Here is a 25411-nt window from a genome sequence, read left to right on the forward strand (position 1 = left end):
GAAGTGACAAGACTTAATGAATGACTGGGTATGAGGAGGGAGGGAGAGAAGGCATTAAGAACATTCAGGTTTCTGATCTGGGTATCTGTTTAGTTAGGGAAAAGATGATGCTGATTCTCCAAAGCCACAGTCTAAAGGAAAGAAAGAATCCTAAAGACACAGCCAGATGCAAGGGTAACCAGGTCCTGAAGAGTTAAGTGAGTCATTCAATGATTCAGTCAACAAATATGAGTGCCTACCATGTGCCAGCCATTGCCACAGTGGGGAAAAGACACAGTCCCTGCCCTCAAGAATCTCATAGTATAACAAGGTAGACATTAAAAACATAACTATAAGAGTGATAAATGTAACAAGTCTAGTCTTCAACTGACACACAAGTAGAATGTGCAGACTTCTAGGTTTCTTTTCCCTTCTGCTATGGCAGTCAGAGTCACTTCCCACTTCTATGATACTCAAACTCTTATAGAGCACCAACCAACCATCAGGCATGCACAGCGACATTTCATAGAAACACCTTCCCACCGTACACCTAAGGTCCTGCCATACCCCCAAATCTACCACATGACCATCACTGAAGATGTTCAAAGTGGAATTTCAAGTCACAAACTAAAAACTCTCTTCACCTAAAATATTTTAATTGGATCAATGGCACAACTCATTTTATATGGCATTAAACTCCCAAACTTGCTCCATACACCCACATTTAATTTGTAAACTGCTGACCATCTGATTAACTGGTGTCTGCTAGACAAAAAGTGATCCAGGAAGAGGACCATCAGAACTCCGCGACTAGAATAAACTACTCGCTAGGAGTTTTGCTACTGTCTCTCTTTTGCTGCTTGTGCCTAATGAATGAGTTCTTTCCCAGTAAGGAAAGAGAAAGGCTTTGGGATCACAGATAGCTTCCCTCCCAAATGTCTTCCTCCTGCTGCCCTCTAGTTTATGAACAGTACAGCAACTTGGTCTTTCCCCAGGCAGAAACTTCAGAATCTCCTGTCTCCCCCACCCCTCCCTTCCCCCCATCACCTCCCGAGTCCTGTCAATTATATTGCCAAACTGTGTCTTGGTCTGGACGCCACTCATCATCCCCAGTAGCTGCCTTGGTGGAGACACTCTTACGCTTTCATCTGGTCAATGTGCAGAGCTCTCTAACTTATCTCCCTTCTCAGTCTCTCTCCCCATCCTTTCCTGACATGGTTCCCAGAGTTAGCGCTCTAAAACGCAGAATGATTCTCTTTCCTGATAAGAGACAGACAAGACTGTGAGACCTGTAATGAAAATGTTATTTGTAAAACATAAATATATCAGCAGCCAGCACAGTAGATTCTCAGTAAATATCTGTCAAAATCAAAGCTTAAAAGCTAGTATTTTCTTACTAGCTTTGAGCCTATTAAGGAACTAATTTAAGTCACTAACTGACTTGCCTCAAAGAAACCAGGTTGTGTTTGGGTTTGGGGGAAAAATTAAAATGACTTTATTGATGTTTCTGATTATAAAAGTAATGCATGATCATTTAAAAATCAGAAAAATCTACAGAAGATCATTTAAATACTCATAGTCCCATCATCCCCAGATGGCTGACACTTATTAAGAACTTATTTTAATTGTATTAACTAATTTAATCTTTACCAAAAGCCCCTATAAATTAGGTCCTATTATTATCTCCCCTTAATAAAAGTTGTTGAAAGAGTGAGTGGTTTCTGAAAAATAAATGGAGCCAGGAATTAACCATACAATGTTAGTATCTTTCCAGACTTCCTAATTTGGTTCTGTGTGCATACACCTTTTAAAAATAGCATCAATCTATACACACTATTTTATAACCTGCTTCCCCCCTCCCTCCCCACCACTAAATAAGAAGTCACGAATAGGTGCAGGAACCAAGATGGTGGAGTAGAAGGACGTGCTCTCACTCCCTCTTGCGAGAACACCAGAATCACAACCGGCTGCTGGACAATCATCGACAGGAAGACACTGGAACTCACCAAAAAAGATACCCCACATCCAAAACAAAGGAGAAGCCACAATGAGACGGTAGGAGGGGAGCAATCAGAGTAAAATCAAATCCCATAACTGGTGGGTGGGTGACTCACAGACTGGTGAACACTTATACCACAGAAGTCCACCCACTGGAGTGAAGGTTCTGAGCCCCACGTCAGGCTTCCCAACCTGGGGGTCTGGCAATGGGAGGAGGAATTCATAGAGAATCAGACTTTGAAGCCTAGTGGGAATTGATTGCAGGACTTCAACAGGACTGGGGGAAACAGAGACCCCACTCTTGGAGGGCACACACAAAATACTGTGCGCATCGGGACCCAGGGGAAGGACCAGTGACCCCGGGGGAGACCGAACCAGACCTACCTGCTAGTGTTGGAAGGTCTCCTGCAGAGGCGGGGGGTGGCTCTGTTTCACCGTGGGGACAAGGACACTGGCAGCAGAAGTTCTGGGGACAAGGACACTGGCAGCAGTACTCCTTGGCGTGAGCCCTCCCAGAGTCTGTCATCAGCCCCACCAAAGAGCCCAGGTAGGCTCCAGTGTTGGGTTGCCTCAGGCAAAACAACCAACAGGGAGGGAACCCAGCCCCACCCATCAACAGTCAAGTGGATTAAAGTTTTACTGAGCTCTGCCCACCACAGCAACAGTCAGCTCTACCCACCACCAGAGCCTCCCATCAAGCCTCTTAGATAGCCTCATCCACCAGAGGGCAGACAGCAGAAGCAAGAAAAACTACAATCCTGCAGCCTGTGAAACAAAAACCACATTCACAGAAAGATAGACAAGATGAAAAGGCAGAGGGCTACATACCAGATGAAGGAACAAGATAAAACCTCAGAAAAACAACTAAATGAAGTGGAGATAGGCAACCTTCCAGAAAAAGAATTCAGAATAATGATAGTGAAGATGATCCAGGACCTCGGAATAAGAATGGAGGCAAAGATCGAGAAGATGCAAGAAATGTTTAACAAAGACCTAAAAGAATTAAAGAACAAACAAACAGAGATGAACAATACAATAACTGAAATGAAAACTACACTAGAAGGAATCAATAGCAGAATAACTGAGGCAGAAGAACGGATAAGTGACCTGGAAGACAGAATGGTGGAATTCACTGCTGCGGAACAGACTAAAGAAAAAAAGAACGAAAAGAAATGAAGACAGCCTAAGAGACCTCTGGGACAACATTAAACGCAACAACATTCGCATTATAGGGGTCCCAGAAGGAGAAGAGAAAGAGAAAGGACCAGAGAAAATATCTGAAGAGATTATAGTCGAAAACTTCCCTAACATGGGAAAGGAAATAGCCACCCAAGTCCAGGAAGCGCAGCAAGTCCCATACAGGATAAACCCAAGGAGAAACACGCCGAGACACATAGTAATCAAATTGGCAAAAATCAAAGACAAAGAAAAATTATTGAAAGCAGCAAGGGAAAAACGACAAATAACATACAAGGGAACTCCCATAAGGTTAACAGCTGATTTCTCAGCAGAAACTCTACAAGCCAGAAGGGAGTGGCATGATATACTTAAAGTGATGAAAGGGAAGAACCTACAACCAAGATTACTCTACCCGGCAAGGATCTCATTCAGATTTGATGGAGAAATCAAAAGCTTTACAGACAAGCAAAAGCTAAGAGAATTCAGCACCAGCAAACCAGCTCTACAACAAATGCTAAAGGAACTTCTCTAAGTGGGAAACACAAGAGAAGAAAAGGACCTACAAAAACAAACCCAAAACAATTAAGAAAATGGTCATAGGAACATACATATTGATAAATACCTTAAACGTGAATGGATTAAATGCTCCAACCAAAAGACACAGGCTTGCTGAATGGATACAAACACAAGACCCATATATATGCTGTCTACAAGAGACCCACTTCAGACCTAGGGACACATACAGACTGAAAGTGAGGGGATGGAAAAAGATATTCCATGCAAATGGAAATCAAAAGAAAGCTGGAGTAGCTATACTCATATCAGATAAAATAGACTTTAAAATAAAGAATGTTACAAGAGACAAGGAAGGACACTACATATTGATCAAGGGATCAATCCAAGAAGAAGATATAACAATTATAAATATATATGCACCCAACATAGGAGCAGCTCAATACATAAGACAACTGCTAACAGCTATAAAAGAGGAAATCGACAGTAACACAATAATAGTGGGGGACTTTAACACCTCACTTACACCAATGGACAGATCATCCAAAATGAAAATAAATAAGGAAACAGAAGCTTTAAATGACACAATAGACCAGATAGATTTAACTGATATTTATAGGACATTCCATCCAAAAGCAGCAGATTACACTTTCTTCTCAAGTGCGCACGGAACATTCTCCAGGATAGATCACATCTTGGGTCACAAATCAAGCCTCAGTAAATTTAAGAAAACTGAAATCATATCAAGCATCTTTTCTGACCACAATGCTATGAGATTAGAAATGAATTACAGGGAAAAAAACGTAAAAAACACAAACACATGGAGGCTAAACAATATGTTACTAAATAACCAAGAGATCACTGAAGAAATCAAAGAGGAAATCAAAAAATACCTAGAGACAAATGACAATGAAAACACAACGATCCAAAACCCATGGGATGCAGCAAAAGCAGTTCTAAGAGGGAAGTTTATAGCTATACAAGCCTACCTAAAGAAACAAGAAAAATCTCAAGTAAACAATCTAACCTTACACCTAAAGGAACTAGAGAAAGAAGAACAAACAAAACCCAAAGTTAGCAGAAGGAAAGAAATCATAAAGATCAGAGCGGAAATAAATGAAAAAGAAATGAAGGAAACACTAGCAAAGATCAATAAAACTAAAAGCTGGTTCTTTGAGAAGATAAACAAAATTGATAAGCCATTAGCCAGACTCACCAAGAAAAAGAGGGAGAGGACTCAAATCAATAAAATTAGAAATGAAAAAGGAGAAGTTACAGCAGACATCACAGAAATACAAAACATCCTAAGAGACTACTACAAGCAACTCTATGCCAATAAAATGGACAACCTGGAAGAAATGGACAAATTCTTAGAAAGGTATAACCTTCCAAGACTGAACCAGGAAGAAACAGAAAATATGAACAGAACAATCACAAGTAATGAAATTGAAACTATGATTAAAAATCTTCCAACAAACAAAAGTCCAGGACCAGATGGCTTCACAGGTGAATTCTATCAAACATTTAGAGAAGCGCTAACACCCCTCCTTCTCAAACTCTTCCAAAAAATTGCAGAGGAAGGAACACTCCCAAACTCATTCTATGAGGCCACCATCACCCTGATACCAAAACCAGACAAAGATACTACAAAAAAAGAAAATTACAGACCAATATCACTGATGAATATAGATGCAAAAATCCTCAACAAAATACTAGCAAACAGAATCCAACAACACATTAAAAGGATCATACACCACGATCAAGTGGGATTTATCCCAGGGATGCAAGGATTCTTCAATATACGCAAATCAATCAATGTGATACACCATATTAACAAATTGAAGAATAAAAACCATATGATCATCTCAATAGATGCAGAAAAAGCTTCTGAAAAAATTCAACACCCATTTATGATAAAAACTCTCAAGAAAGTGGACATAGAGGGAACCTACCTCAACATAATAAAGGCCATATACGACAAACCCACAGCAAACATCATTCTCAACGGTGAAAAACTGGAAGCATTTCCTCTAAGATCAGGAACGAGACAAGGATGTCCACGCTCACCACTATTATTCAACATAGCTTTGGAAGTCCTAGCCACAGCAATCAGAGAAGAAAAAGAAATAAAAGGAATACAAATAGGAAAAGAAGAAGTAAAACTGTCACTGTTTGCAGATGACATGATACTATACATAGAGAATCCTAAAAATGCCACCAGAAAACTACTAGAGCTAATCAATGAATTTGGTAAAGTTGCAGGATACAAAATTAATGCACAGAAATCTCTTGCATTCCTACACACTAATGATGAAAAATCTGAAAGAGAAATTATGGAAAAACTCCCATTTACCATTGCAACAAAAAGAATAAAATACCTAGGAATAAACCTACCTAGGGAGACAAAAGACCTGTATGCAGAAAACTGTAAGACACTGATGAAAGAAATTAAAGATGATACCAACAGATGGAGAGATATACCATGTTCTTGGATTGGAAGAATCAATATTGTGAAAATGACTATGCTACCCAAAGTAATATACAGATTCAATGCAATCCCTATCAAATTACCAATGGCATTTTTTATGGAACTAGAACAAATCATCTTAAAATTTGTATGGAGACACAAAAGACCCCGAATAGCCAAAGCAGTCTTGAGGGAAAAAAACGGAGCTGGAGGAATCAGACTCCCTGACTTCAGACTATACTACAAAGCTACAGTAATCAAGACAATATGGTACTGGCACAAAAACAGAAACATAGATCAATGGAACAAGACAGAAAGCCCAGAGATAAACCCACGCACCTATGGTCAACTAATCTATGACAAAGGAGGCAAGGATATACAATGGAGAAAAGACAGTCTCTTCAATAAGTGGTGCTGGGAAAACTGGACAGCTACATGTAAAAGAATGAAATTAGAACACTCCCTAACACCATACACAAAAATAAACTCAAAATGGATTCGAGACCTAAATGTAAGACCGGACACTATAAAACTCTTAGAGGAAAACATAGGAAGAACACTCTTTGACATAAATCACAGCAAGATCTTTTTTGATCCACCTCCTAGAGTAATGGAAATAAAAACAAAAATAAACAAATGGGACCTAATGAAACTTCAAAGCTTTTGCACAGCAAAGGAAACCATAAACAAGACGAAAAGACAACCCTCAGAATGGGAGAAAATATTTGCAAACGAATCAATGGACAAAGGATTAATCTCCAAAATATATAAACAGCTCATTCAGCTCAATATTAAAGAAACAAACAACCCAATCCAAAAATGGGCAGAAGACCTAAATAGACATTTCTCCAAAGAAGACATACAGATGGCCAAGAAGCACATGAAAAGATGCTCAACATCACTAATTATTAGAGAAATGCAAATCAAAACTACAATGAGGTATCACCTCACACCAGTTAGAATGGGCATCATCAGGAAATCTACAAACAACAAATGCTGGAGAGGGTGTGGAGAAAAGGGAACCCTCTTGCACTGTTGGTGGGAATGGAAATTGATACAGCCACTATGGAGACCAGTATGAAGGTTCCTTAAAAAACTAAAAATAGATTTACCATATGATCCAGCAATCCCACTACTGGGCGTATACCCAGAGAAAACCATAATTCAAAAAGATACATGCACCCCAATGTTCATTGCAGCACTATTTACAGTAGCCAGGTCATGGAAGCAACCTAAATGCCCATCAACAGACGAACGGATAAAGAAGTTGTGGTACATATATACAATGGAATATTACTCAGCCATAAAAAGGAACGAAATTGAGTCATTTGTTGAGACGTGGATGGATCTAGAGACTGTCATACAGAGTGAAGTAAGTCGGAAAGAGAAAAACAAATATCGTATATTAACGCATGTATGTGGAACCTAGAAAAATGGTACAGATGAGCCGGTTTGCAGGGCAGAAGTTGAGACACAGATGTAGAGAACAGACATATGGACACCAAGGGGGGAAAACTGCGGTGGGGTGGGGATGGTGGTGTGCTGAATTGGGCGATTGGGATTGACATGTATACACTGATGTGTATAAAATTGATGACTAATAAGAACCTGCAGTATAGAAAAAGAAACAAACAAAACAACTAATACTAAACTTTCATTGGGTTATTTGTATGGAAATATGTTAATATAAATGTTTCAGACATTACATGAAATTTCTAAAAATCTTCTATGTTCTGGTATAATGTTATAAGTCATAATTCTAGTTATTACTTTAAAATGCATATCTCAGAAATAACTAAATTTCCTTGTCAATTGCATTATTATGAACTTTCATCAAATCTTTAACCGTGGTCATTTTTAAGTCTTTTGTCATTTACAGACAGTTCTGGGTGTACTCTGATGCTTTTGCAAATATGTTCCTATTAAAGGGTTTCATCTTCAAGGAATTCATGGAAAAGACTCTGACAAGTACAGGTTTCTGGTAACTGACTGTACTGCTGAACTGAATAAGCATTTTCAGAACTGTAATGAAAAACTGATGAACTCATAAAACTGCTAACAAAAGATCAAGATGAAAAAAAAAATTAATTACATGGGACTGAGTGAACTGATGAGGATGATTATAATTTTTGTGACTTTCTGTTTGAATTAAAAAAAAAAAAAATCCCACAAGGACTCAGAGGCAAACAATACACAAATCAATTTTCACTGCAAAGGAGCTGTTACAGTGGAGGATTACTGGACTGAATGTCAATATTATGACATAGTATGAGTGTGTTTCATGTTTGGTAATTGCAATCATTGTTGCTTTTGTTGTGGTCATCCATTTACAATGCTTGGTGTCAGTCTATTTATCTCTTGTAAAAATAAAATACAGTGTGTGTGTGTGTGGAAAAAAAAAAAGTCACGAATAGCTTTTCAGGTTAATTAACATCAACATTTTTTTTTTTCAGATTTTACTTATTTATTTATTTATTACTGGGGACACACCACACAGCTTGGGGGATCTTAGTTCCCCAACCAGAGATCGAACCCGCACCCTCGGCAGTGAAAGTGTGGAGCCCTAACCATTGGACCACCAGGGAATTCCCAACATCATCATTTTTATTAATGTCATCTACATCTACATCTAAACCTAATGATTCCCAACTGCCTAGCACGCTGCCTATTATGGAGCAGACAAATAAATACTTGTTGAATAAATGAATGCCATAATTTATGTAATCAAACCCCTAGCTGGGAGGGTAGGGGATGCTGAGGGATTTAATTACCCAATGCATTACTCCTGGAGGATCCAGTGTCCCACGGTGAACCTACCATGTTTCTCAAAAGGAATGTCATCTTCTACAAAGGGTTCGAAATCTTCTCGCTGCTTTATCATGTAGTCCACTGTCTCTTGTCGGTGCTTGAGATGATTTCGTGAGTGTCCCTCCAACTGATCACCAAGAGCTCTGAATAGGCAATTGCTATCAAAACAAAACGCTGGTCAAGACCTTTTAAAAATGAACTTAGTTCATCTAAAACAATGATGCTTCATGCTAGGCCATCCATGGAAATCTTTCACACAGAAAAGAGATAAAGCCTCAACTCTGACTGTCCAGGTTCCTCCCAGATACCAGAGGGGAGAGCACTAGGGAAGATATTCAATCACATTACCTTTTTGAGAGGCATCAAACAAGAATCCTATTCCCCACTTACCAGCTGGCTGACTCAGGAGAGATACTGAACTTCTCTGTACCTTCGCTGCTTCAACAAGTGAAGTTTGGTGATATACTAACCACCTGAAGATAGGGTCCAGACACTACAGGCCATTCCACACCTAAGGGCTATGACTCCCAGATCCCCTTCCAAAATAATAAATCATATCTACTGCCTCTTTTCTGAAACCCTTTTCACTATGGCTGCTCAGCTATTCACCTAACAAGTACCAAAAAGATAGCAATTTGTCAAGCTCCCAATAGAAACAACTGAAGTGAACATCCTGCTTGAGTCCTAAGGACACAGTGGGGAAAGCTGCGGGAAGAAGAGCACCGGGTCAACACACAGGCATAGTTCACAAGGACACGCTCCCTCCTTGGGTCTTTACCTCTCACCAGAGGAGCCACAATGCTGGTCTTATTCCTGCCAAATGAAAACTCTCCAAGTTTTCTTTCTGTTTTGTTTCTAAAATTAAAATGCTGGTAATAAATTATAAGAGTTACCTTTACTTTCAAAACGCTTAAAGGCTTCTAAAATTCCAAACTATACCACAAACACAGAGCCCAGATACACAGAGACGGAAACAAGACAAACACAATCTGGTATCCTCAAAACTAAGGAAATGGCCATTCTGAAGCCAAACAGTTGTCCACATTCACACCAAACTGTTTACTCTTCCAAATGAAAACCTATGATATTCTAATTCCAAAATATAAACCCATCACACTTCTGGAAGGACTTCAAACCTAAATGTATAGGTGACGGAGGTTTTTTGTTTTTCAACTCAGAAAAGTGAGTTTTCAACAGAAAGTTATAGAGAGGTAGGAATCTCTTCAAACATATAAGGAGATATATATTTTTGTTTGTTTGTTTTGGCGGGGCGAAGGGGAGAATTTAGACAACAGATTCTACAAACTAGAATCCAAGAAACTCTGCATCAATCTGGGACAACATTCTAGAAGGGACTGGAACATAACAGTTCTATACACTAGAATGAGGGGTCTGTTGATAAAATCTAACAATGGCAGTCTTTTTTCAACCACAGGAATAAAGTAAGCTAATGGATAAGATGTTCTCCATTTTCAGCTTCTCTCTCAAACTTTTCTTAAAACTTTAACATCTGCCACCATAGTTTATTCTTGAATCCAGTTTAAAAGAAGGCATGATTTGGTGCAAAATTACATATTTAGTTGCTTTACATTAGATTCTCAAAATTCATGGTGTTCTACAGAAAGTAACATGCTTTCCATGAACTTTCAGCAACAGAGGCAAATGTTCTCCACATAAGCCAAAAAAGTACGTATCAAGCTGTGTATACTGCATAAGTGCAAGCACGTTCATCTGTATACTATACACACAGATGTAGAAACACATACAAATGTATGCAAAGAAAAAGCACTGAAACCATCACATAAACAGCTCTTACAATGTGCCAGGGACTGTTCCAAACACTTTATATGTATTAAATGTGTTTAGTCCTTACAACTCTATGAGATGGGCACTATTACTGTCCCCCTAAGGTAACTTGCCCAAGGTCACAAAATCAGTAGGTGGTGGACCCAGGATTCAATCGCAGGCACCAAAATGTTAGTAACAGTTATCCCTGGGGAGTGGAATTAGGATTATTTGTTAAACTTAGTTTGATATACTTTTCTATATTTACCAAACTTTCCTTGAGCTCACTAAAAATAAGTAGTCAAAATGAAAAATCAAGATAGACAAATCACTTCCTTTTCTGACAGAGTTACAAGATAGTAGGACATGAAATGTGAACAAACTCTACAAACAACCTAGGTTCCCTTAGGGAGCCCAGCAAGAGCACTCACGATCCTCACGAGAACAGCGCGGCCAGCGCCCAAAGGGCCTCTAGGAGATCCCAGCCGTTTCCTGAGTCCACACCCTCACCCAATACACTACAGCAGGGCTTCTCACCCCCCCCCCCACACTGTTGACATTCTGGAATAATCCTTTGTCCTGTGCACTCGAAGATGTTTAGGAGCATCCTTGGCCTCTACCCACTAGATGCCAGTAACACCACTACCACCATGTTCCCGCCAGTTGTAACAGCAAAAAATATCTCCAGCCATTGCCAAATGTTCCCTTGGGGGAAAAATCATGCCCGCTTCAGAACCACTGCACATACATATAGGGATATATGTAAAGTCTTGCATTTGAGTTCACAAAAATAACCAATTACATTAATTAAGGGTTTTGGGTGCTCAATAATTTAGCATGAGACAATACTGCAACGTTAGACATTAAAAAAATTAATGGGCTCTTAGGCTGCAGTAATGGCAGTTAAGTATGCAGAAAAGTCGGGGGAGAGGGGGTCAGGTTTTGTTCTGTTCTTTGAGGTCAGACCCCAGCTAAAGTACTGTATGTGACTCTAGTTACTACATTTTAAGATAGGTTCAGATGAGTTGATGTGGCTTTAAACTAAATAATATGAAGAACATAAAACAACGAGTGACTTCTAGCCTAAAGAAAGCTCAGGGGGACATGATAGCTGCCTCCAACTATTCGTCATGGTGAAAGGGATGTTATCCTTGTACAATAAAACTAAACTAAAACAAGGAAGCTACAGAGACATAGATTTTGGCAAATAAAAGGTAATTTTATTTTAGGTCTATAGAGACGGACTGCACAGACTAAGGATTTTGTACATTTCTATTGACAAGCCTCAGGAATTGCCTACATATGTGTTATACAATATGGTTGCCACTAACCACAGGTGATTATTAAGCACTTGAAATGTGGTTAATACAAATTGAGGTGTGTTGTAAGTGTAAAAGACTTACACTTTTGAACATTATTTTAAAAACTTGTTTCATTTTACCTTTTTAAGGTGGCTAACAGAAAAATTTTTAATTATTGTACATATGTGGTTCCCATTTTATTTCTATCAGACAGTGCTGGTCTCAATCACTGATTCTCAAAGTGTGACCCCTGACTGGCACCATCAGCATCACCTGCGAACTTGTTCAAAATGAACATTCTGCGCCCCCTAGCCCAACCCCAGCCCTACCGAGTCAGACACTCTGGGGTTGGGAACCCAGCAATCTCTTCCCTCCGAGGGTTTAATTAGCCCTCCAGGTGATTCTGTTGTATGTTGAAGTTTGAGAAACACTAGTCTAGAATCTAGACTCTAAATCAGCAGTTCTCAATTATACTGCACATTAGAATCACATGTGGACATTTTTTAAAATTATCCCTAACCAGGCCCCACTGCCTGAGATTCTGGTGTGGCTGATCTAAGGGAGCGCCCAGGCGCTGTATTTTTTCCAAAGTTCCCCAAGTGATTCTATTGTGCCACCAAGGCTGAAAAGCACTGAGCCAGACACAAAAGATGAGGCTGCTGTACAGGTGATGCAGGCACTAATGGATAATCAGACAAGATGACAAAGTGTGAATGCCCTTCTAGCACTAAGATCCTACGATTATAAAAATAAGGTAAAACTTTCAAAATAAAACAACCTGAGACACAGACAAATGGCTAAAATTAGTGATTCTTTAACGCTTTAATATTGGAACACTACTAATTAGCAATGTAATTTGAGGCTACATTTAGGAAGATACAACTGGATATAGTTCAGAGAGATGTTAATATTGTACTGCCTAATCCAATTAGCGATTCTTTTCACGCTACATCCAATCATGTTTTTAAGGACAACAACAAGGTTAAAATATTTCTTGTTTTGAAACTGAATCCAAGTTATGTGGGTCCACCCTCCAGATAACACAACAAATATGAAGGCGGGCCATGATGCACTACAAAAATCCATAAGTAGCTCCCTGATTAATCTATGCTACATTGATTCGTTTCACGTAAAGGCTACATTACAGAACACCAGCTAACTTCTTCCCAAGCACCCGAAGGTTCCAGAATGCTACAAGTACCATACTGCCAACAATGAATACGCCTATATAGTGTGAGATGCTATCTCAGGCTACTCAATATTGTAATCAGACCAGAATGGAAAGACAGAAGAGTGGAGATTGTCAACTATTTTTTTATTACCATAACTTTATATTTCACCAAGAGTACTCAATAAATGTTAACAAATAAAAGAATCTGTTGATACCCACTAACCCGTAACATACACAGGAAGCACAGTGATAAAGCCTGTCATCACCATATCCAAAAGTACCACAATACTAAAGAGGGCTGAACAGTCCATGGCACCCATGGGAAGAATTTGTGAACAGAAAGGGGTTAGCTTCATGGAGCCCCCAAAGGAGAAATTATCATTATCATTTTATCTATCTAACATTGTCCAAAGAACAGGGACATCAGAAGTGAGAGACATGAGCATTGCAGTCAAGCTGGCCTCTGCCTCTGCAGCCTCATTGCCACTGACTTTTACCCTTGTACCCTATACTCCTGTCATCCTAAACAACTTGCAGATGTCTCAAAAATAATGTGCTCCTGTGCCTTTACGTGTATTACTCCTCAGCCTGGAATGTTCTTTTGGCATATTTTTATTGGTCCTTCATGACCCAGCCTGAGTACGACCTCCTCTGAGAGGCATCTAGCACACGGTAGGTTTTGATGAATGTTTGCTGAATGAACAAGGTTTCCCTGACCACTTCTGGGAGTGTTGGCAACTTCCTTCTCAATAGTACCACTATAATCGGTCACTGTTAAGAATATATCAACTTGCATTTTAATTATTTATATCATCCATTCTTAAAGTGTGGCCCAGTTTGGGAAGGGAGGGTATCTCTGAGAACCTTTCAGGGTATCCCTGAGTCCAAAACTAAGATGTTATTCATCTTTTTCATTCTCATTCTCTCACAAGTGTACCGTGGAGTTTTCCAGAGGCTACCTGATATATGATATTCGATGTTATCACTCTGAAAGTTAATATAATGTGTTTGTGTATTATGTTTTTAATTTTTATTTTACTTTCTAATACAGTAAATATTGATACCTATAACCCACATAAACAAAAGCTCTTTCGAGTCCTCAGTAATTTTTAAGAATGTAAAGGGATCCTAAGACCAAAATGTTTGAGACCTGCTGTTATGTCTCTATCTTGCTAAGCCTGAACGTTATCTTAGTCATCAATGTGTTCCCAGCATCTCTGTGCTGCAATTCCTGCTCATAAGCAATCTTCTGTTGAGTACTTCAGTTTCCTGGATACCCTGCCAGTGGGAATCCCATGCCCAGTACAGCAGACACAAGCAAACCAATCATTTGCAAGGAAGAGGCAGACCCCAGCCCAAATCCCACCGTAAAGTATTCAGCTGGTATTTCGGTTTATAGAGCAATGTCTTGTGCTTGTGAGTTTGCTTAGGATAAGTAAGGCCCTGAATATTTATTAACTATATTTGACAAAAATCAAGGTACTAAGCTAAAGGCAAGACCCAGCAAAGCAAGCTTTTAACTGTAGCGACTCCACTAAGAAAATGCCCCTCTGAGGGGCCCTGCTGAGGGTCTAGCTGGCCTCCCTCTACGATATTTTTATCATTCATTCATTCATTCAACAAAAATGCCCAAATGAAGGGAGGAACAAAAACAACCAGGCTGTTACTAATACTATCTCTTCAAGAGTGCCACACTCTGGCATCCAGACTCCCTTTTACCTACCCCTGCAATGGGGATGCTAACTGATCTCCTGCCCTCTCCCCTACCCTTTTTCTTCTTCCCTCCACGCTCCTGGATCCATATGCCCCTTCCTGAGGCCATTTTTCCTTCCCTTCGCCCATTCCCTCCCTCCCACCCCGTTTATTTATCCCGTGTTCCCTAAAGAAGCTGGACACAGATTCCAGTCTAAACCCCAAGCAAACTTGGGTAAGCGCCATTGCTTACAGAGAAACTGAAGCCCATAGAAGTAAGAATTAGAGAAGCTGCCTTCAGCTCAGTAAACAACAGGCCCTCACAGACCTAATTTCCCAAGCGTAAAAGGAGGGCAATATCCAACAGTCAGGACTCAAAGGAGGCCAAGCGTTATACCAAGTGGGGCTTACGCCTCTTTCTATTCGTCTGATGGTCATTATGACCGCTCTCCGCGCGGTCCTGCTCTTCGGCTGACTGGCTCCATCTCATTCGTTCAGGTCTCAGCTTAAATGTCACCTTCCAGGGGGGCCTTCCTGGGCACCGATCTAAAGGAGACCTGCTCCAGTATTCTTTCTCAGGACCCCTTCACAGTTTGCTTGGAGCCTTTGCCACGATTAGGGCAACTGGGGATTACTCGAGCGTCTCGAGGGGAGGGGCCTGGCCGCCTCGCTCGCCGCCGGACCCCCTGCATTCGGAAACGGCTGGCTCGCAGCTGGCGCTCGGGGCCGCCCGATGAATGGGTGGGCGAGAACCGGCGACGGTCGCCATGCCCGGCGGGTCCCCCGGCGCCGCCCCCCGCGCTCCCGGGCCCGCCTCACCCGTCCCCCGGCACCTCCCGCAGCTTCAGCCCCAGGGCCTGCAGCTGGTTGGCGAAGCTGACGAACTCCTCCTCGCAGCCGCCGCCGCCGCCGGGCTCCGGCCGGTTCCGCCGCTCCTTGGCCAGGGCCCGACGCGCCGCCCGCTCGTCCCGCTTGCGCTCCGCCTCGGCTTTCCGGCTGCCGCTGCCCGGCCGGCTCTTCGCCGCCTGCTTCCGGGACATGGCCTTGGCCCCGCGGCCCGCAGCGGCAGGAGGGAGAGCCGCAGGACCGCCGGGCGGCCGCCTCAGGTGCCGAGGAGGCGAAGCGGCGCAGGCAACGGAACCCGGCGACGGCAACACCGCCACCACTCCTGCGCCGGCGCCGGGGACCCCGGTCATGTGATGAAACCCCGCCCATGTGATGAAACCCCGCCCCTCCGCCCGGCCAGGCTGACAGGCGCCATAGAGAGCTCGCCTGGGAGAGCTAGAGGGGAACCCATCTTTGTTTGTTTCGCTCCTCCCTCTATCGGTGGGTGGTACTCCAAGTGAGCAGCCGGTGGGACGAGAGAGAGCAAAGCAGGAAAAGGTCAAGGAGAGCCGGGGTCCTAAAGCGCATACACTTTATTTAATCCTGGCTTTCTCTGCTTCTCTACCTTCCCTCATAACTCAGGGAGAGGTAGCCCTTGTCCAAAACTGGCTCCTCTAGTAATCTTGATTCCACCGTAAGGTGACCAGCCCAGGTTTACCTGGACTAAGGGTTTTCCAAGGGGGCAGGACTTTCAGTTTTAAAACGGGGACAGCCCCAGGTAAACCAGGGTAGTTGGTAACCCTAATCCACATGCACGTACCCTGGAAGCTAACTCTATCAGTAATCCCCTCTCTCCTGCTGTAATCCCCTCTTCTCCCTCATCCTGGACCCTCTTTCTTAACTCTCTTCCCACAGTGATGCCACTGTCTCCTCCACGTCTTGACCCTCTAACCAGTCTCTTTCACCATTTCTGGGAATGTTCCTAATATTTCTGCCCTTAATGATGTTATTTTCTCTACCTACAAGTTCCCCTTTGGGAATAGCCTCCATCTCCTCAGTTTCAACTAATGTCTGTACTTATCTTCAGTGTGTAAGTAACTCTCACTTCAGCCCCTGTGGTAGATGCCAGATGTAACACTGAATCAAAGAGACATGGTGATTGCCCTCAGGGAGCCCAGATTCCAATGAGACATATAGGCAAGGACACAGCAGTTTCCATACTGCATGACAAATTCTATCAAGGGTGCAGTGGGGCAAAAAGTGGAGTGAAAAATGCAAAAAGGCTTCCCAGAAGAGCTGGGTTCTAGGCTGAAGCTTAAAGGATGAGTAGGACTTGGCCAGACTAAGACAGTTAAGAGATAGGGGATTGTGTGTGCAACACCAGAGCTCCATTTTGAGGAACTGAAGAAAGTTCAATATGACAGGAGCCCAGGACTTGAGCTATGAGACAGGAAATGAAAGGAAGGCCCAGATCTGGACCAGTCTTGTAGGCCCTATGAAAAGGTTTAGTCCCAGTCCTTAGAGCCATGGGGAGCCATAGGGAGCCATTGAAACATTTTAATCAGAAACTAACCTGAGCAGGCTTATGTTTAAAAAATGTCTTTGGCTCTAGTTAGGAGAATGGGTTGAAGGAGGGATGCCAGGTAGGAAGTTCCTGTAGCTATCCAAGGACAGGTGATGGGGATGGGGATGTGGATTGGGATGGGATGCTGAGTCTGGGATGGAAAGGAAGAGAAGTAGATCGGAAAGATAAATTCACATGCTAGTAAAAGTTCATGAAATGGAACTGGACTGAATTGTTGTAGAATGTTTCACATGCTTCTCTGAAGTTGCTGAAATTCCTCCTCTACAGATCCCTCTTTTAGTCTCAGAAAGAAAGAATGTGAGTTATGGCTGGCCCCGCCTTTTCTTGCACAGACATCCCAAGGCCTGCAACAACCCCTCTGCTTGTATTTAATTAAGTTGGGAGGCAGTGCTAGGAGTGGAAAAACCACTGGACAGAATGGCAGAGCCCCAGGTTCCAGTTCAGGTCTATCGCTGACTCATTCCATGGTCGTGGGTGAGTTGCTTAACATCCTTTTCCTCATCTGTAAAACAGGAATAACAGTGAAGACCACATACAATCATAATGATAGTAATGACAAACTTTTATGGTATTGACCGTGTTCAAGGCACTATTCTAATTGCTTTACAAATACTACCTTATTTAATCATTACAACAACCCAATGAAATAGGTGGGGTTTTTTTGAAAGTGGACTTTAAAAAAATTTTTTTATAATTTTTATTGGAGTATAGCTGATTTACAATGTTTTAGTTTCAGGTGTACAGCAAAGTGAATCTGTTATACATATATCACATATCCACTCTTTTTTAGATTCTTTTCCCATATAGGTCATTACAGAGTACTGAGTAGAGTTCCCTGTGCTATACAGTAGGTCCTTATTAGTTCTATTTTATATATAGTAGTGTGTATATGTCAATCCCAGTCTTCCAATTTATTCCTCCCCCCCCCTTACCCTCTGGTAACCATAAGTTTTTTTTCTACATCTGTAACTCTATTTCTGTTTTGTAGATAAGTTCATTTGTACCCTTTTTTTAGATTCCACATATAAGCAATACCATATTATATTTGTCTTTCTCTGTCTGACTTACTGAAATCTGTGTTATTTTTAATTCCCACCATCTAGGTGAGAAAACTGAGGCACAGAGAGGTTAAGTAACTTGCCCAAAGTCACATAGCTAGTAAGTGGCAGAGCCAGGATTTGAAGCCAGGCCACCTGGCTCCAGAGTATATGCTCTTAACCACCGTTTTATAGGACACATATAACTTTTTCATAAACTACTCTATGAAGAGTCCTCTACAAAATACCTGAATTTATTTCATTATTAACTCCCTTACACTGCCCATAATTGTTGCCAATATAGTCTTTCTACTATATCTGTTGTCAGATATCACTATTGTCTGGTTTTCTAGTTAACTTTCTCTGCATTAAAGCGGATCACAAAGATTTAGAGCCTGATAGGCCTGGGTTTCTATCCTGGTTTCATTTTAGATGAGTTATTTGACTTCTGAACATCAGTTTTCTATTCTATACAATGACTGAGATAACATAAGAATGGGAGGGAGAGTTGTAAAGATTAAATAAAAATGTAAAGCTCTAGGCCAACAGTAAGTACCAGCTTAGTGAAGTTGTTTGAATCATTCTTCTGACTGTGGAAAACCCCTGGGCTCAGGGCAAAGAGTGACATTGCAAACTTCAGACACCAGGGAAGAAGGTTTTGTCACCACAAAACATGTGGAAAGGTAGGTGGAACATGTGGAAATATTGACAGAAATGCAAAGACTTGCCCTGTTACCGAACGCAAGTTCATGTGCCCGACGCACAGTGAGGCCAAACAAACCGAAATGTTGGAATTCGGAGCAGAGAGGTTTATTGCAGGGCCATGTGAGGAGACGGGTGACTCATGCCCAGAAAACTGAAATCCCCAAGGTTTCAGCAAAGCATTTTTAAAGGCAAGGTGAGGGAGGGGCATGGTTGGTTTTTGCAAACTTCTTGGTGTAGGAATCCTTTGTTCTTGCAGCTGTCCACGTAGGTCAGGTCATGATGTAAACCTCCAACAAGGTAAATGTTATTCTCTGTTCTACAACTTTTTATCACTGTATGAATGGAAAAGTGTTATACCCTTAAAGGTCAGAGCCTTGAGAATGGGCTATCCTGTATATTTCAGGCTATAGGCAACATTCTTAACTGGAAGCAAAAGCAATAGAACACAAAGGCTAAAGTAAAAGAAACAGATCTAATATGGAGTCAGGTTTGTCCTTCCCTATTACAGTCCTTCTTGTAAAATCTTTTCTTGCATAAGCCCTTGACCTGTCAGGCCATGCCTAGAATTTTGAATGAGCTCATTTCTCTTCTGTCATCAGAGGCCTGTATTAAATAATGTCTCCCTTTGAGGGCAAATCAATACTGCTTATAAATTATATCTAAAGGCCAAAGGGAGGGAGGACTTGTGAATTAAATGAATTAATTAAAAGAATCATCAAACCTCATTGAGTGGCATTTAGTTCAAATTAGTTTTTTAAAAAAAGTGTGACGAGTAGAATTTTAGTGAAGAAATGCAGCTTTAAGACTTGCAAGAACATAGTATCAAGGGTATGGGGAAATGAGAAATCTCACACACTGCTGTTGGGAGCTAAACTAGTCTGGCCACTGGAAAGGCTGTTTGGGCAGTCTCTGGTAACATTTTAAATGCCCAGTGACCCAGAAATACCACATCTCATTAACCATCCTAAAACAAATCTTGCACACATGCATTAGGAGGTCTGTCCAAGGATATTTAAGGCATAGTGGTGAGTAAAAGAAAATCATTATAAATAGTGTAAATATCCATCAATAGGAAAATGGCTTCTTCAATTATGAAACAGCCATTTATGAAATACTCTGCAACCATTTTAAAAAATGGTGAAGGGGAAAAGAGGTAGGTCTAGATGAGTTCAAATGGATAGCTCTCCTGGATGTGTGTTGGAATGAAAAAGCACGTGGTAAAGTGATCCACTCCAGGTAGCCTTTATGTAAGACAGAACAACAAAACAGAAGAACTATATGTTTTCTACAGGTACACATGTATACGGTCACCCCTCAGTATCTGTGGAAGATGGCTCCAGGACTCCTGCAGTACCAACCCATGGGTGCTTAAGTCCCTCTATAAAATGGCTGTAGTACAGTTGGTCCTCCGTAACCATGGGTTCCCCATCTGTGGATTCAACCAACCTTGGATCTACCATTAGTTGAATCCATGGGTGTGGAACCCCCAGATACAGAGGGCTGACTCTTCTAAATATGTAGAAAATGGTCTAGAAAGATAAATATCAAATTGATAAAAATGAGGAGGGAGGAAAGAGTGAAAGTGAACTTACATGTATTTTTTTTAATGAGTGCAATATGATCATGTATTACATATATAACAAAATTAATAAAATTATTTTTACTAGACTAATAAAATCTATTCTTTCCTTCAAACTGAAGCCCAATAGACTTCTTTGGGGGACCTCTTTATCAGCTAAGCCAAATTTGTAATAAGCATATTGCTTTTCCCAAGAAGTGGGTATTTCTCAAGTCTTTAAGTGTTCTCAGGGGCTTCCCTGGTGGTGCAGTGGTTAAGAATCCGCCTGCCAATGCAGGGGACACAGGTTCGAGCCCCGGTCTGGGAAGATCCCACATGCTGTGGAGCAACAAAGCCCGTGCACCACAACTACTGAGCCTGAGCTCTAGAGCCCCAGAGCCACAACTACTGAGCCCACGCGCCTAGAGCCCGTGCTCCGCGACAAGAGAAGCCACTGCAATGAGAAGCCCGCGCACCTCAACAAAGAGTAGCCCCCGCTAGCCGCAACTAGAGAAACCCCACGCAGCAACGAAGACCCAACACAGCCAAAAATAACAAATAAATAAAAATAAATAGTAATAATAAAAAAAGAGTTCTCGGCATCTTGCTTTCTTGCCTTTCTCACCATGTCACCTTTGGATCAATCTCGTTTTGCTGTTAATTTGCTTTTCCTGTAAGGACAGGGCTTCCTAAGCAAAATTAAATATCAACTCAGCCACGTCCAAACTGTCACAGACTGTGTAGTACTAAATTTGAGTTAATGATACGTCGTTCTATTTGATGGACATAAAGCACATACATATATGTCAAATACTCAGGACAAGGATCATCCCCCCACGCCACCACCCAGAACCCCTCTGCACGTTCACTTGGGCATATGTGCACACATACACATGAAGCTTTGTCACCCCTTCACCTCTTTTTCCATTTGTGGCTCCTGTTCTTGGTGGTGGTTGGTCCCAATGGGTGCCTCTGTCCCTCTTACTTCCCCACTTGTCCTCTTTCTCTGGATTTCCAGCGCCCCCTTTGTCTCACCCACTCAGCATATGGCGGACCGAAAAGAAAAGACTTTTGGAGTGGTCAGACTGAATTAAGTCGAAATCCCATTTCTGCGGCCTGTGTGACCAGCACTATTTTCCATAATCTTTCCAAGCTGCAGTTTCCTCATCTGGGAAATGAGAGCAGTGGTGGCTCCTTCCCCGAGTTGTTCTGAGGTATTAATATCACGACCCTAACAAAGTACCTGATCCATTAAATATTAGTTTCCTTCCTCCTCTCTCCCTTACTTCTCTTTTTTTTCTACCTCAGCACTGCCCATTCTCTCCACTTTCCCTTAAGTGGCTATAACACCGAAATATATTACATATACCAAATTATTTATATATGTAAAGTGAATAGTTTAATATCCTCCATTGCTAATTTTTCTGGCAACTAAATAGAATATTTTACCCTGCTCTTGAGGGGATTAAAAGACATCAGTTTTTGTTTTCATGTGATCCTCGCTTGATTTCTCTGTTTCATCAATGACCTTGAAGAGAGAAGAAGGTGATGGGTGTGGGAAAGGGAGTTCCCATCCCTGAACTAGATGCCCATACTCATTCAAAATGACTTTGCTAGTCCTTGAGCTGCAGGATTTATCTTTACGGCTCCGTAATAATCGCTTTGTCTGGTATCTCTGTGCCAAAGATCCTAATTGCCCGCAGAGTCTGTTGTTATCATCATCCTGTGTAAACCACCTGCAACTGTTTCATCAGCACTTATGCCAGGACTCCACCCTGTGGCGCAGATTAACTAACCTGGCAGGTGAAAGGAAAGGGAGCCCTGTGCTATAGGGCACACAAGGGGGCAGCAGAAAGACAGCGTTCTCTCTTTCTTCTCAAACGATCCACATAGAAATTTTTCTGATATGAAAAATATAACCTGTTCATGGGAGAAAATCTGAAAAGACATTAAAGAATTTTTTTAAAAACTCATCCATAAATCTACTCTCAGAGATAGTGATTGTTGCCATTTTAGTGTATCAGGTTTACCCATATGAGATTGCTGATAATCGACCATTTTTTAACCTACAAAAATGACAATTTCATGGGGTTTAACCTGATATTTCCTGCTATCTTTTCTCTATGAGAACAAAAATGAACTTTTAAATATAAAATTGAGATGGGACTATATGTGTATATGTGTGTATATTTTTAAAACCTGCCTTTTTAAATGAAATATTAACAGCTACAAATATGGATAGGGAATTCCCTGGCCATCCAGTGGTTAGGACTCTGTGTTCTCACTGCTGTGGGCCTGGGTTCCATCCCTGGTCAGGGAACTAAGATCCTGCAAGCCACGCTGTGTGGGGAAAAAAATGGATAAAGAATAATACAATGTACACTAACACGCCTAAAAAATATCACGTACAACTGAAGCCCCACATACTCTGCTCCCCAACAGCTGCCCCCTCCCTAGCTCCTTGGGACAACCATGCTTATAAATCTGGTGTTTATCACACATAGGTTTGTATCATTACACAATACACAGTATGGTTTAGTATTTTTAACTTTACGTAAATGATACCAAAGTGAATGTATGACTTGTTTACTGAACATTATATTTTTTAATGTATTATTTTTTATTGAAGTATAGTTGATTTATAACATTGTGTTAGTTTCTGGTGTACATCAAAGTGATTCAGTTATACATATATATTCGTTTTCATATTCTTTTCCATTACGGTTTATTACAGTATATTGAATATAGTTCCCTGTGCTATACAAGTAGGACCTTGTTGTTTATCTATTTTATATATAGCAGTTTTTATTTGCTAATCCCAAACTCCCGATTTATCCATCCCCAACCCCTTTCCCCTTTGGTAACCATAAATTTGTTTTCCATGTCTGTGAATCTGTTTCTCTTTCGTAAATAAGTTCACTTGTGTCATATTTTAGATTCCACATATAAGTGATATCATATGGTATTTGTCTTTCTCTTTCTGACTTACTCCACTTAGTATGATCATCTCTAGGTCGATCCATGTTGCTGCAAATAGCATTATTTCATTCTTTTTTATGGCTGAATGGTATTCCATTGTATATATGTACCACACCTTCTTTATACATTCATCTGTCGATGGACATTAGGTTGTTTTCATCTCTTGACTATTGTAAATAGTGCTGCTATGAACATTGAGGTGCATGTATCTTTTCAAACTATAGTTTTCTCCAGATATATCCCCAGGAGTGGGATTGTTGGATCATATGGCAATTCTATTTTTAGTTTTTTAAGGAACCTCCATACTGTTTTCCATATTGGCTATACCAGTTTACATTCCCACCAACAGTGTAGGAGAGTTCCCTTTTCTCCATACTCTCTCCAGATTTGTAATTTGTAGACTTTTTAATGATGGCCATTCTGACCGGTGTGAGGTGGTACCTCATTGTAGTATTGATTTCTCTAATAATTAGCAATGTTGAGCATCTTTTCATGTGCCTATTGGCCATCTGTATGAACATTAAATTTTTTAAAGTTATCCATGTTTATACATGTAGCTTTAGTTGTTTCATTCTCAAGTTTTTGCTATTAAATATTCAGAGTTGCTATCTGCCTCTCTCCACTAGACTAGGCTCCTCCATGCTAGAACTCTGTCTTAGTTATCTATGGCCTAAGAGGCCCCATTAGTGGGTATTGAGTGGACTGGACAAATGCAGAAAGTGAAAGAGTGAGGACCACTGTGCTAGAAAATCAAGCCTAGACTCCTTTGTTGGGTACCCAAGGCAGAGAGCACTAGTGACAAGAAGGCTCTCATGTCTGGGAGAGGCAGACATCAAAGGTGAACATTTCATTGTGATGTCACCTCTCTAGTGCCAGACTTAGGGTGCTAGGGCATCCCAGCCAGAACTGAAGGGGCAGAGCAAGAGCATCTGGGAAAGCTTCCAGAGAGGGTGCTGCGCCCATTCCTGAAAGATGGTGGGTCCCTTTCACCATGGCAACCAAAAGCCCACATTTTTAGGTAAAGGCATTGACATGTTCTCAGGATTCTCTGAGTATTTATCTCCAATTTTTTCAGACAATTAAAATGTATGATTGGTAGAAAATGGCATGCTGGAGTCTTAAAACACAGACAACCAAAAAACCCAATTCCTTTAGTAGCCAAAATCTTCCTAACCCTGATGAGTTTAAAGTTTACCTGTAAAACACAAGGATAACAATAAATCAGAGTAGAAATGAGGTACAGCAGCAAGAATTTAGGGGCTCTGGAATCACTGAGAGTAGAGTTAGAATCCTGACTCTTTTACCTCCTGAACATGTGATGCTGGGTAAGTTAGCTAACCATTCAATTTTTGTCTGTTCATGGGCAAAATAGAGATACTAACGCCCACCTTGCAAGTTGAGGATGTAAACTGCCTGGTCTATACCGAGCATCCCATAAATGGGAGCAGCTTTTATTGGCAGGCTGGGCTGGCAGGGAACTGTCTTTGACACTTGAAGCTGGACCTGGTCATTGAGAGAGAAAGAAAACTCCTCACAGATACTAAAACCCAGAATCTCACGGTGACAGCTGCTGCCAGCTGCTGGTCCTGGAAATCACTGTCCTCAACCCTCCTCAAGAACATGTCTGTCCCTTGAAGAAGATACATCTCTGACATCCCAGGAAGCTGCCTTTGGTTCTGTGTCCATTTCTCTTCTTGGAGAAGATGGAGGGAATAAAAAGGTGTGTATCAGCAAATCGCAAAAAAATAAGTGAATGTTCCCAAGCTCACCTAAGAATCCTCTGTGAAACCTCCAGGTGCAAAAGCACAAACTCAAAAACATTCAGAAAG

At 41.2% G+C, this 25411-nt stretch overlaps 1 protein-coding gene across 1 annotated transcript in view; it reads right to left on the bottom strand.

Moving 5' to 3' along the window:
* The window catches only part of OTUD3 (OTU deubiquitinase 3), a 39420-nt gene extending 23359 nt beyond the window's left edge, over window positions 1-16061 (bottom strand). Inside the window, exons 1-2 of the mRNA XM_061184820.1 lie at window positions 15713-16061; window positions 8954-9102 (exon numbers count right to left, since the gene is read on the bottom strand). Of these exons, the coding sequence (XP_061040803.1) occupies window positions 8954-9102; window positions 15713-15933 (370 nt within the window). The 5' untranslated portion in view covers window positions 15934-16061. The remainder of the gene's footprint in view (window positions 1-8953; window positions 9103-15712) is intronic.
* Between the last annotated feature and the right edge of the window lie 9350 nt (window positions 16062-25411).

This window comes from Eubalaena glacialis, chromosome 3, assembly GCF_028564815.1.
Source record: "Eubalaena glacialis isolate mEubGla1 chromosome 3, mEubGla1.1.hap2.+ XY, whole genome shotgun sequence".
NCBI lineage: Eukaryota > Metazoa > Chordata > Mammalia > Artiodactyla > Balaenidae > Eubalaena > Eubalaena glacialis.